At 55.7% G+C, this 11,944-nt stretch overlaps 1 protein-coding gene across 4 annotated transcripts in view; it reads left to right on the top strand.

The window, feature by feature from the left end:
- The first annotated feature begins 235 nt into the window (after positions 1 to 235).
- Positions 236 to 11,944, top strand: part of CYTH4 (cytohesin 4) — a 35,636-nt gene continuing 23,927 nt past the window's right edge. For 3 of the 4 annotated variants that reach the window (XM_074391303.1, XM_039463293.2, XM_039463294.2), the window contains exons 1-2: positions 236 to 486; positions 792 to 1,045. In XM_074391303.1, coding sequence (XP_074247404.1) covers positions 1,027 to 1,045 — 19 coding nt within the window. In that variant the 5' untranslated portion in view covers positions 236 to 486; positions 792 to 1,026. Of the gene's footprint in view, positions 487 to 657; positions 1,046 to 11,944 lie in introns of those variants that run through there. The other variant, XM_074391302.1, reaches the window with a different exon arrangement.

The following is an 11,944-nucleotide window of genomic DNA, read 5'->3' as shown; positions in this document are numbered from 1 at the left end:
ATCTGGAAGGCGGACGTTGCAGTGAGCCAAGATCGCACCACTGCACTCCAGCCTCGGCAACAGAGCGAGACTCTATCTCAAAAAACAGATGATCGATTGATAGAGAGACAGACAGACAGACAGATAGATAAGCAAAGCGAGGCTGACTAGCCCAAGTCCACATGGATCCTGAGGGGCGGAGCTGAGAGTCAGACAGCTGAGTCAGGCCCCGACACCACAGAATAGCTGTTGATGAGCTTTGGATCTGATGATGAGCTTCCCAGCAGCCTGGGGAGAAGGAAACAGAACATATTACCCAATTGCTCACTAGACAAGAAAAAACCAGGCATTTTTTTGAAGCGAAGCGAAGCCCCTTCCTACCACTGAATTCATTTGTCTTTTCTCGAGTGGAAGTTGGAAGAGAGCTCGTGGGGTAGAACCTACCGGGCCCTGCTAGGTCTGCCCAAGCTGCTTGCTCCGATGGCATCTATGTGAGGAGGCTGCCAGGTAAATGCCCCGGTCCCCTGGAGAAGGGTTCGCCCTCAGCGAACATTGTCCGCCGTGTCTGTGTGTGTGGGTGCGCATGTGCGTGTGTGTGCGTGCATGCATGCGTGTTCGCGTGTGTTCGCATGTGCATGTCCGTGCGTGTGTGCATGTGTGTTCGCGTGTGCGCGTGCGCGTGCCTGTGCGCGTGTGTGTGTGCATATGTGTCTGTGTTTTTCTCTGTCTCACTTTCTCTTTTTTATCGCACCCTCCCCTCCCTTCAACTGTTTTGTTTGTTTGGTTTTTCCACCTCTGTTCCTCCCTGGCAGAGGTCCCGGCTGTTCGAAACTCTGCCAGTTTTTAGGAAGTGCTGCTGTGTCAGAAGCCTGCACATGAGACCCCAGTGGGCCAGGACTGACTTCCTCCCCACACGGAGCTGGGCGGGGCAAGCAGGAAGGGGCCTGTTACAGTCAAGGTGACACATCCTTGCCAGGCCAGCCCGAGCAGCAGCTGCGTCCACAAGCGACAGGAGCACGGGTCATCTTTCCCCCCAGGGGCGTCAGAATGGACCTGTGCCACCACGGTAAGCACCTGGGGTCGACCTCGCTGGGCCTCAGCATCCTATCTTTTAGAATGGGAGCAGCGGCCCTGCCTCACAGGGTCCTAGGTAAGAGAGTACAGCACAGGCAGGAATGTAGCTGCAAGAAGCAAACATTTGCGGGCTCAGCCGAGGTGTCCAGTCGTGTTCCAGAGGCTGGGCACACAGCAGTGAGCGAAGGGACGTCATGTCCACCCTCATGGGCTTGTGCCCTGGAGCGGGGGACAGGCAGCGACTCTAAGGTCATGTCACATGTCCGTTGATGGCAGGTTGGATGAAGAACTGGAAAGCAGGACAAGGAAGATGAGAGGGCGTGGGAGAAAGGCCCCCGAGAGGAGATGCTATCTAATGAGGCAGGTGTCAGCTAAGGAGGTTTCTAAGGAACAAACATTCCAGCCAGAAGGAACAGCCGGTGCAAAGGCTCAGAGGTGGACTGGGAAAAGTGCTCTGAGATTAAGATGATGATGTGATGTTGGCGATGGCAATGTTTGTCTGGGTGATCCAAGGCCCCTTCCTGGCCTCTGGGGTTGGGGTGGTCTCTGGGGAGGTTTAGGACACTGCCTAGAGCCAGGGGAGGGCCAGGAGGGAGCAACAGAAGGCCTGACTGAAATCCTCCCTGGCTACCAGGACAATGTGTCTGCGGAGAAAAGAGGGAAAAGGAGGCTGCAACGCTGGTGAGGGAAAGAAGAGGCAGGGTTGTGTTTTGGGAGGCAAATGGAAGGCGCGGAAGAGGGCCAAGTTTCTGCACCCTGGATGTCAGCGTGCTCCAGAACTGCCACCGTTCTGCTGAACGCGGCTGCTGGAATTCCAGAACGTAAGGGCTGGTGGGAGCTGCCTGCTCCCCAGGTCCAGGTGACTTCACCTTGTCCGGGAGCACCCTTGCTTCAGACACACCTAACGTGGAGCAGCCTGGCCCCGCCCACTCCACCCCCAGATGGACGCCTCGGGCTGCAGGGAACACAGTTAGGGAACCATTGATCCATTTCAACAGCCCCCAGTGGCCGAAGGGAGAAAAGAGACCAAGGGAGGAAAAGAGCCTCTCTAAGGCAGGGGCGGGACCGAACCCTGTCCGCTGACTCACTCTCTGACCCCTGCCTCTCCTGTGGGCTCTGGGGGCTCCCACGATCACAACGCAGTGAGCACAGCTGGCGGGGCACCTGGCAGGCACAGGGAGACCCCGAGATGGGCAGCTCTTGGCTCAGGCCTCTCAGCAGACGTGAGGGTGGGACGAGGCAGAGAGGGCACCCACTGAGATGCAAGCCCCTGCCTGTGTGTCCAGCAGGGTGCTTCGTCCTTTGGGGTCCTAACATAATGAGGTTACAGGGGTGGCTCTCTCCATGGTGCAGATACAGAAACTGAGGCCCCAGAGGTGAACTGGAGGCAAGGACTGACTAGCTTGATGTCACACAGCCAGTCCGTGGCAGAGCAGGGATGAGAACCTGAAGGAGAAAGCCCCAGGTTGGCCGGGGCTGTGGAGAGGGCAGAGGAGGGGCCTCGGGGGGGCCAGAAGGGGCGTCAGTGCTTTGCTTCAGCCGGTACCAGGGAGGAAATGGCTTAAATGGGGTCAGTACAGCAAACACTGGTTCTCCGCTGAGTGGTTGGTCTTTTCGTTCATTCATTCTATAACCGACATTCCCGGGTGCTATGCAGTGCTGGGGACAGCAGTGACCCAGCCATGGGCCTAAGCCTGGGGGACAGGTGTGGGACTGAATGCTGGGGGTGGGGTGGAGAGGCAGGAGACAGATTCTGCAGGACCCTGACCCAGCTGTGCAAATGGACGCAGACCTAGAGATAAGAGAAAGCACTTTTCTCACTGGGGCAGAGAAGATCTAGGAAGACCTCCTGCAGGAGGAGGCCAGGGGGAGGGAGGAAAGGTCATTTCCCTGTTGCCCAGAGTGGGTCTTAATTGAGGCGTCTCCATGGCCCGGTGACTTCCCCTCTCTGAGTTCCGATTATTTGTCATCTCAGTGTGGGTCCCCTCATCCTGACCTGGCCTGGGGAAGCGGGGATCGGGGAGTTAGCCGGACCTCGCTGGGGTTCCAGCTCTGTACCATCCTGCCAGTGGTCATGACCCATCTCTTCCTCCTGTGGGGCCTCAGTTTCCCACCAGGGCTGCCTCCCCCACTCTCCTGGGGTGGGCCTGTGTCCGGAAGCTGGTAAGCCTCCCCCCCGCCACCAGGGCCTGCCGGGAAGGTGAGAGGGCCGGGCAGCAAAGACAAGCACCGCGCTGGTGCAGAGAAGACAGGCCAGGCAGGCGCGGTGAAAAACAGGCAGCTGGGGGGGTGGGGAGAGGAAGTCCGCAGAGCCTGTGGGGCTGTGGGGCTGGGGCGGGCAGCAGCTCCGCCCACACCCCCTCTGCCCCAGGGTCCCTCCCACTGAGACTTTAGGGCCCTGAGATGGTGTCCTCCTCCTGCCTGGGAAGGGGAAGTGAGACCAGCTGTCCTGGGAGCCGGGCTGCAAGCTCGAAATTTCTAAAAATACGACGGGAAAGAGGAAGGGCAAAGAGGAAGTGAGGAGGAGCCGGGGAGATGGACACCCTCGCCGGCCTGGGTGCAAGGGCAGCCCCAGCCTGGGGGCGTGGGGAGGGGGTCCGAGCGGTGCCTTGCGAGGTTGTGAGAAGCACAGAGATAAATGAGGAGGAAACGGGGTCGGTGGTGGTGGTAATAGTAATTTTCTTGTTTTTGTGTATTAGTAGTAGTATTAAAAATACATCTCCCGGCCAGCCGTGGTGGCTCAGGCCTATGATCCCAACACTTTGGGAGGCTGAGGCGGGTGGATCACCTGAGATCAGGAGTTTGAGACCAGCCTGGCCAACATGGTGAAACCCCGTCTCTACTAAAAAGACAAAAAAAAAGTTAGCCAGGCACGGCGATGGGCGCCTGTAATCCCAGCTACTCAGGAGGCTGAGGCAGGAGAATCGCTTGAACCCAGGAGGCGGAGGTTGCAGTGAGTCGAGATTGTTAACACTGCACTCCAGCCTGGGTAACAGAGCAAAACTCCTTCTCAAAAAGAGAAAGAAAGAACAAAAGAAAGAAAGAGAAAGAATAATACGTCTCCCATGAGCCTACACCAGTGCCTGAAACTCCGTTCTCATCAGGCTTAGAATCAGAAGTGGCCCCTCTCAGGCTGTGTGCTTGAGGCCCTCCCTGAACCTCAACGTCCTGAACTCTGAAATGGGGAGAAATTGCCACTTTTTGACAAATAGGGGAAGGGTGAGGAGGCTCCGTGTGCACCACGTCAGGATACAGCAGGCCTGGGGCCATCGGCGCCGTCGTGTGGGTTCAGATGTTTTGACCGGTTGCCACCTGCTAGGGACAGGACCCTGTCAGAAGGGGACAGGGGACTGAGGATTCACAAACACACTGTCACCCACAAGGGAGTACTAAAGGAGCGGTGTGGGGTAAGGACGCAAGCAACCTGCTCACCATCCCCATGCAATCCCACTCCCTTGGGAACCGTGCCTCAGTTTCCCCAGCTCTACAACGTTGGCTTTGCAAGGGCAGGGTGGGGGCGACTGCAGGCATCATTCTGCATCTTGTCTTTATTCTCAAACATGTAACCCCATCAGAAACCCAGGTTTAGTGTCCGACAGCTGTTTGACGATTGGTGTGGATTGATCAGGCTTTGGAGGCTCTACATCAGGGCTGTGGCCTCTGAGCCCCAGATGGGCCCTGATGTGAATCCCAGCCCTGCCACCCTCCAGCTGTGTCACCTTCGGCAGGACACTTTTCCTCTCTGAGTCTCAGGGGCCTCGCCTGTAGGATGAGCCTGGAAATACCTTCCTGTTGGCGTGGTTGTGGGATTCAATGGGAGAGTGGATGGGAAGAGCCGGAGCATGCAGGGCCTGGCACACGCAGGTGCTCGGCTGGCACGCCTTCCTTAACCAAGGGTGTGGCTTGGTTATGGAGCCATGCAGATCCCAGAAATGCTGTGGGGAATGGCAAGGGGTGGGGGTGGGGATGGCTTCTAGACAGTACCCAGGAAGACCCCTGAAAGGGGATGTGGAGTAGGAGATAAGGAGTAGCTGCTGGCAGAGGAGAAGCAAGGGCATTCTGGGCGCAAGGCATGGCAGCACAAAGGCTTTGGGAAAGTGTTGGAAACAGATGCTGGAAAGAGATGCTCGGTGCCACAAAGAAAAATCAGCACTGAGACAAAGGATCTTTCAGCAACGCAATGTTTACTTCCTGAGCTGCAGGAGGGGTACCCTCACTAGCCATCGCGCTACGAGAGTACAAAGAACAAAGGGACACACACAAATTTATCCCTTATGCATTTGGGGTCGTCCTTACTGCTGTTTCTGATCTCCATTGGCTGGAGCCAGACCTCACGATCTAAACTAAAACCCGATTGGCTGACAACTCAAAACTTTCCTAAATGGGTCAAAGCAATGGAGAGCTGGGACATGCCTGTGAGCACGTCCAGCACAGATATCTTGGTTACAGTACAAGGACATAGAATGTACTACGTGCCTGTAAGCATGGCATATCTAACAGCTACATAGGATAGGGCTTCACAAAGTCATTAGCACATGTTAAAAAGGAATTTTTTACTTCCCCACAGAAGGTAAAAGCTCAGGGGAGTGAATGAAGGGCAGCCAGGGACGCTGAGCATGGAGCTTGGGCGGGGGAGGGCGCAGTGTGACAGGAGCACTGGAAGGGACACACCAGCAGGACTGGGGGGATTTGGGGTCTTTGTCCCCAGGACAATGGGATGCCGTGGGAAACTGGACCAGAATGGGTAGGAGAGGCAGAGAAGTATCTGAAGGCCCCAGAGTCCCCCCGAGCAAAGTGACAGTGGCCAGGATGACAGTGGGGCCACGGAAGGGGAAAGAAATAGACAGGACTTGGTGATGGAGGAGATCCAAGGGGTGAGAGCCAGGTGGGTGTCGGCTGCATCCCGGGGAACTGTGGACCATTTCCAGGGCTCAGGAATTCAGGGAGAGGACAGGGAGGAGGGGGCATTCTAGAAGTTCAATTTGGGCACAATGACAGAGCGGTGGTGATCAGTCCACAGGGGGACGGTCGGAACTGACGCTCGGAGGAGATGCTGGAACAGAGGACCTATGAGTGATTCCCTGGGTCCCGAGGGCAGGTGGGAGCCAGGAGCTGATGAGGTCCCATAGGGAGCAGGGAGATGGGCCTAGGATGAGCCCCGGAGGCTCTGTCCCTCACTCCTGGCCATTCGCACAGGAGAGCATCCATAGGAACACTAGAACTCACCCCAGCTTCTCTCAGACAAGCAGCCAGTCTGGAACCCACTCAGCCCCCTCCAGCAGCTGCGCCCCAGGCAGAAACACAACCCCAGACCAACAGGAAACCCGCATAAAGCCAACAGACAAAACCGAACGGAATCTGAGAGTTCACCTCTAAGGCAGCCCGAGGTGACTGGTTTTTTTCCATGGATGAGACCCGTCGGCCTCCCTCCCAGCTCCTGCCAGAGGAGTTCCGGAGCCAGTTTCCAGCACTGCCTCCCCGGCTGTCCCTGCTCTGTGTCTCCACGCAGGTGGCCCTTACACCTTCCATCCCTGCATGTCCCAAACAGCTTGAGAATCCACCTCTCCAGGTGCAGAGGTGGAGGGGGGGGGGGGTCAGCCAACCAGGGTGCAGATCCTAGCACTGCCACTTCCCGGGTGTGAGACCTGGGGCGAGCCACTTCACCTTCCTGAGTCTCAGTGTCTCAAACAGGAAAATATCTGCTTCAAAGAGGATTAAATGACAGCATTTATACAGAGACTGGCATGGAGTAGGTGCTTATGAGCTTGAAGTGTCACAAGACTCTTGCTCTGTCCCCTGGTATAAATGTCCCCCTCAACTCCCTCCTAGAAACAGGACCTCTAGACCTTCAGAGACAGAAAGCAACTCCAGAGTGGGCCAGGCGCGGTGGCTCACGCCTGTAATCCCAGCACTTTGCGAAGCCAAGGTGGGTGGATCATCTGAGGTCAGGAGTTCAAGACCGACCTGGCCAACATAGCGAAACCCCATCTCTATTAAAAATACAAAAATTAGCTGGGTGTGGTGGTAATCCCTGCTACTGGAGAGGCTGGGGCAGGGGAATCACTTGAACCTGGGAGGCAGAGGTCGCACTGAGCCAAGATCGTGCCATTGCACTCCAGCCTGGGAGTGGGAGACAGAGCCAGACTCCATCTCAAAAAAAAAAAAAAAAAAAAAAAGAAAGAAAGAAAAGAAAGACCAGAGTGGGTCACCAGAAGAATGGCAGGGGGGCCACTCCCACTCCCACCCCTGGGTTCGTGGACCACATGGGGAGACAGAGCACCACACAGCGGTCTCAGATTTAGGGCGTATGGTGCCTCCTGGAGGATAGTGCCTCGTCCAAGCGGGATGTCGCCTCCAGCCTGACACCTGGGCTGCTCCTTCTCAAGGCTGCCCCATCGCTCCACTCCGTCAGGCCGGCACCTTCCGGTGAAATGCTAGAGAGGACTGGTGGGTCTCAGGGCCACATGCTCACTTCACACCATCTTTGCCTGGTCCACTGTGGTGTCACCCAGCGTGCCGTGTCGGCGGATCAAACACCCTAAGCCTCTGGATAGTCAGTGGTGCTGGCCGAGGCTCTGTGAGCAGGAAAGGCAAACACATTTCCAACACATGTTGACTCCAGGCAAGACGGATTGCTGACTTCTGCAGAATAGAAGGGGTCTAATGGAATCCATTTGCCCCTGGTCTTCTGGAGAAGCAATGGGCTCAGCATGTGTCCCTGCTGCTGGCAGAGTGGACGTCCCATGGTGGCAGTAGTTGGGGAGGCATGGAAGCGGGGCCATGTAGCACCCTACCCAGGCCATACAGCATCGTGCCCACCGTGGGGAGGCTGGCCAGAAGCTGGCTACCCGCTGGCCAAGCTATTGGCGCTGCCGTGCCTCACCTGTGGCGGGTGCTTGCTGGTGAACGTAACATGATTTACAGAACTCTCCACGATTTATGCCCGCTCCCACGGGGTCATCCACCCACCTCTTCTCCTGACTTCTGTTTCTGATCTTCCCATCTTCCTTCTTTCTGACCTCTGACCAGTAAGTCAAGCCAGTCACCACTGCCCATGATGCATGGATATTCTGACTTCAAGAAGCCACTTCTCTTTCCACAGGAAGTGGATGGCCAGGTGCCCTGCCCAAAGCCCTGCCCCCTGGGAGGACTTGCCCTCACCACTGTCTCTCCAGGATACCTTTGAGCAGGCTGTAGTTCAGTCACTGATCGGTTTTCACTTTCAAACTCCAAGCCAACTCATTCTGCAACCAACCTTGAGCATTTTTCTCCGTTGCCAGAAAGTCATCAGGGACCCACCCACGTGGCCACGGCGTAAGCTGAGGGATGGGCCCTGGTGCACCAGCGGGGAGTGACATGAGGGTCTGGGCCACTTATCCCCAGAGCCTACTAGAGCCCTCTGGCTCTGCTCACACCTGCTCCTGTACCAAGACCAGCTCAGTTGTAGAGACCCCAACCCAGGTGGTGCTGAAGGAATTAAGAAACAGACACAGCAAAGTGGGACCATCAGGAGGCTGACAGTGTTCCGGGCTGGGAGCCTTGAGCAGACCCTGACTCAAGTACTTATTCTCTCTGAACAAGTGATTATTATTAACAAACAGGTATTCTGTGTTTTCTCATAGAACAAAAATAAACCAGGCAAACAACTGATGTCTGCCTACCACTGATCAAAGACAAACTGAAAAGTATTCCCCAGGCTGGGCGCCGCGGCTCACACCTGTAATCCCAGCACTTTGGGAGGCCGAGGCGGGCGGATCATGAGGTCAGAGTTCAAGACCAGACTGGCCAACATGATGAAATCCCGTCTCTACTAAAAAATACAAAAATTGGCTGGGCATGGTTGCTTGTGCCTGTAATCCCAGCTACTTGGGAGGTTGAGGTAGGAGAATTGCTTGAACCGGGACCTGGAGGCAGGGGTGAGATTCCATCTCAAAAAAGAAAGAAAGAAAGAAAGAAAGGAAGAAAGAAAGAAAGAAAGTATTCTCCAGGAGGGAGCCACCGGGGCAGCGTCACATATCCTGTGCTTAAAGAATTGTTTAAACTGCTGTGTGATACACACATACTGTTTGCTACTTTAGAATGCCCCAAGCAGCTTTCCGCTTGGGGGTCGGCTCTGCTTGCGGTGGTTCTCAGCAAACGATGTCATTTATCATACGCGTCAGGACTTGTCCCACACTGCTGGATGTACCACTTTCAAAGAACTGCTGTTGGGCTTGCTTGACCTTCTGACTTAGTGGGTCAGATGGACCCATCTGGGCTGCTTAGTTGTGCGATGTTCCGTGGGCTGGCACTCTATCTCTACCAGGACCCAGTGCCATTCCAGGAACCATTTTCTGCATAATATATAATTCTCTGCTGCAGGTGGCCTGGCTTTCCTCCAGAACCGCTGGGGTTCTACACTGCTTTCTCCCATTGGGACCCACCATAAATTGCACATGGAGTCTTTCCCATCCCTGATACTGCTAATGCCCATAGGGCCCACCAGGTGGCACAGCCCACACGGGCCCTTGTACCAGGGCACACACCTGCTGCAGATCCTTTCCGGCAGTGACTCCCACAGCTGGCAGCTCTGCCTGTCACTCAGTGGGGGGGTGGGAGTGGCTTTCCCAGGGCTAGAATAGGCTGCCTCAGAGCTCAAAGAGACCCACCAGGTGACTGTATTTCCTGCTAAGCGGTGGAAGACACAATAGGAAAACATTTGTCCTTGACTTTGGAGGAGCTGTCCCGGAAGGGATGGCACCATCTGAAAGCTTCGCTGATGGGCAAGTCCCCGAATCATCGTCCGGCTCCTCTCCCACTATCTGACCCAGGCCGCTTCCATCACGTCTGGTTCAGTTAACACGCTGTCACCGTATGGTGAGCCACTGTGGATTCTGGTTCAGGATTATTTAGGCTATGTTAGAGCAGGCAGGAGGGTTCCCGTAACTCCGGGGGCCAGGCCTGGAAAAGGGTCCAGCTGTCCACCCCACGTGGATGCCAACTGTTCCTGGGCCTCCTTCCCAATGACCACACACCCTTTGCAGGGCCCCGTTCCTCTGCTCTGGCAGACACCACGTCTTGCCAGCAGCTGCAGCCAGGGCTTCCTCAGTTGGTCATCGTCGTCTGCGGCCATCCTTCCGACTGGAGACACGTGTGGGGGTGGGGTGAGGGCCACGGCTCCTGCATCCTTTAGGTCCCAAGCATGGCACTCACACCTGCCTTTCCCTTCAGGGTATCATTCCTGATTTACTCTCTTAGCTGTGGGGATGATGGGTCAGCTTCATGGAGTTTCCAATAGCTATTCCCACTACAAGGATCCTGACCCGATGAGCCAGGTACCAGTGTGGAGTCAAGTACCAAAGACGTCCATTCCAATTCTATGTCTGTAGACCAGGAAGCTGGCCACAAATCAAGCAGATCCCTGGAGAACTGGACCGGGCCAGGGCTTCATTCACCACCTGGTCTCTATGTGCCCCCCACTCAAAGGTGGCCTGGGGGACGCTTCAGTCTCCAGCGCCACTGTCAACTTGGATTCTCTGTCCAACAAGCCTCAGAGTGTTGGGACGTTCCCCTTTCCCCAGTGTACAGTTACCGGAGTGAATGGCCACAAGTGTCTCTAGGGAAGAACCAGGGAGTCAGTGCCATAGACACTTGCCACAGCATTGCAGGACTCTTCCTGCGGGACCCAGCCTCTCTTTCAGTCCAGAGGTTCTGGATCTGAACACTGAGGCAGGTCCCAAGACCAGACAAGGGATCTTGGCTTTTTATTCCAGTGGCTGCCCCTGGTGGGGGAACTCCCAGGTGAGGCAGCTCCCTTTGGCTGAGGCTGGTTCCTGGGGAGGGACTCGGCTGGGAGCAATCAGCAGGTGCACTCCCAGCAGCTGGGGTGATGGCACCTTCGTCCTAACGAGGAGAGCCCGAGGCACACGGCATCCATTGTATGCATGTTGGACTCAGCATGTGTTGGATTCTTGCTGGGTGTTTGAGAAAGTCTAGCTCTTTTCTTCCTGACAGCTGCCCTCTGAGGTCAGGGTTATGGTCCACATTTCACAGATGAGGATGCTGTATTAGGTATGTCTCTGGTTTAGCTGCTTAAAGACACTCAGAATAACAGCGACCTTAACATTCTCAAAACTGATTCCTCTCTCACTGAGAAGTCCAAGCGGACCGGTGGTCCAGGTGAATGTGATCAGTCTTCTCCGCACCACTGCCTGGGGGCCTGGGCTCCATCCAGCCTGGTGCCCTGCCACCTCGGCACGGGCTTTCATCTCAACATCCACAACGACTGCTTATCACAAACGGGAGAAGCTGGGAAAGGGAGCGCTCAACATTCCCTCTGCGCTCATTTGGGGGAAATGATGTCTAACTTTGTACAAACCTTGAAAGACTGTGGCCAGGCACTTCCTGATGCTGGAACTTGAAGGTCAGCGAGGATTTGGGCAGGCAGACAGGAGAAGGCCTCCCAGAGTACAGGAGCTGCCTGGGCAAACATGGGGAAGTGGGACTGAGTCCTAGATGGCTCTGGGGCAGGAAGGAGCTGGCAGGCTGGACTGGCAGGCTCTTGTTGGGAATGGCAGGGAGTAAGACTGGCTGCCAAGGCTGGAGAGGTTATGGAGGCCCCAGGCTCAGGATGAGGTCTCTTTCTCTCTCTCTCTCTCTCTCTCTCTCTCTCTGAGTAATAGGGAGGACATACTCAGAGAAGGAAAGTGTTGTGAATGAAACAGAAGCCACCATGGAGCATGGAGATGGGACAGCTGGCCCAGTTGTGGGTATCATCACAGTACCTGCATAGAACACCAGCACACACAAGTCTTTTTTTTTCTTTCTTGAGTTGGAGTCTCACTCTGACACAGGCTGGAGTGCAATGGCGCAATCTCAGCACACTGCAACCTCCGCTTCCTGGGTTCAAGCA

Source organism: Saimiri boliviensis, chromosome 21 (assembly GCF_048565385.1).
Source record: "Saimiri boliviensis isolate mSaiBol1 chromosome 21, mSaiBol1.pri, whole genome shotgun sequence".
NCBI classification, from domain to species: domain Eukaryota; kingdom Metazoa; phylum Chordata; class Mammalia; order Primates; family Cebidae; genus Saimiri; species Saimiri boliviensis.
The sequence above is the reverse complement of the archived record's forward strand: the minus strand, read 5'-3'. Positions and strand labels throughout refer to the sequence as shown.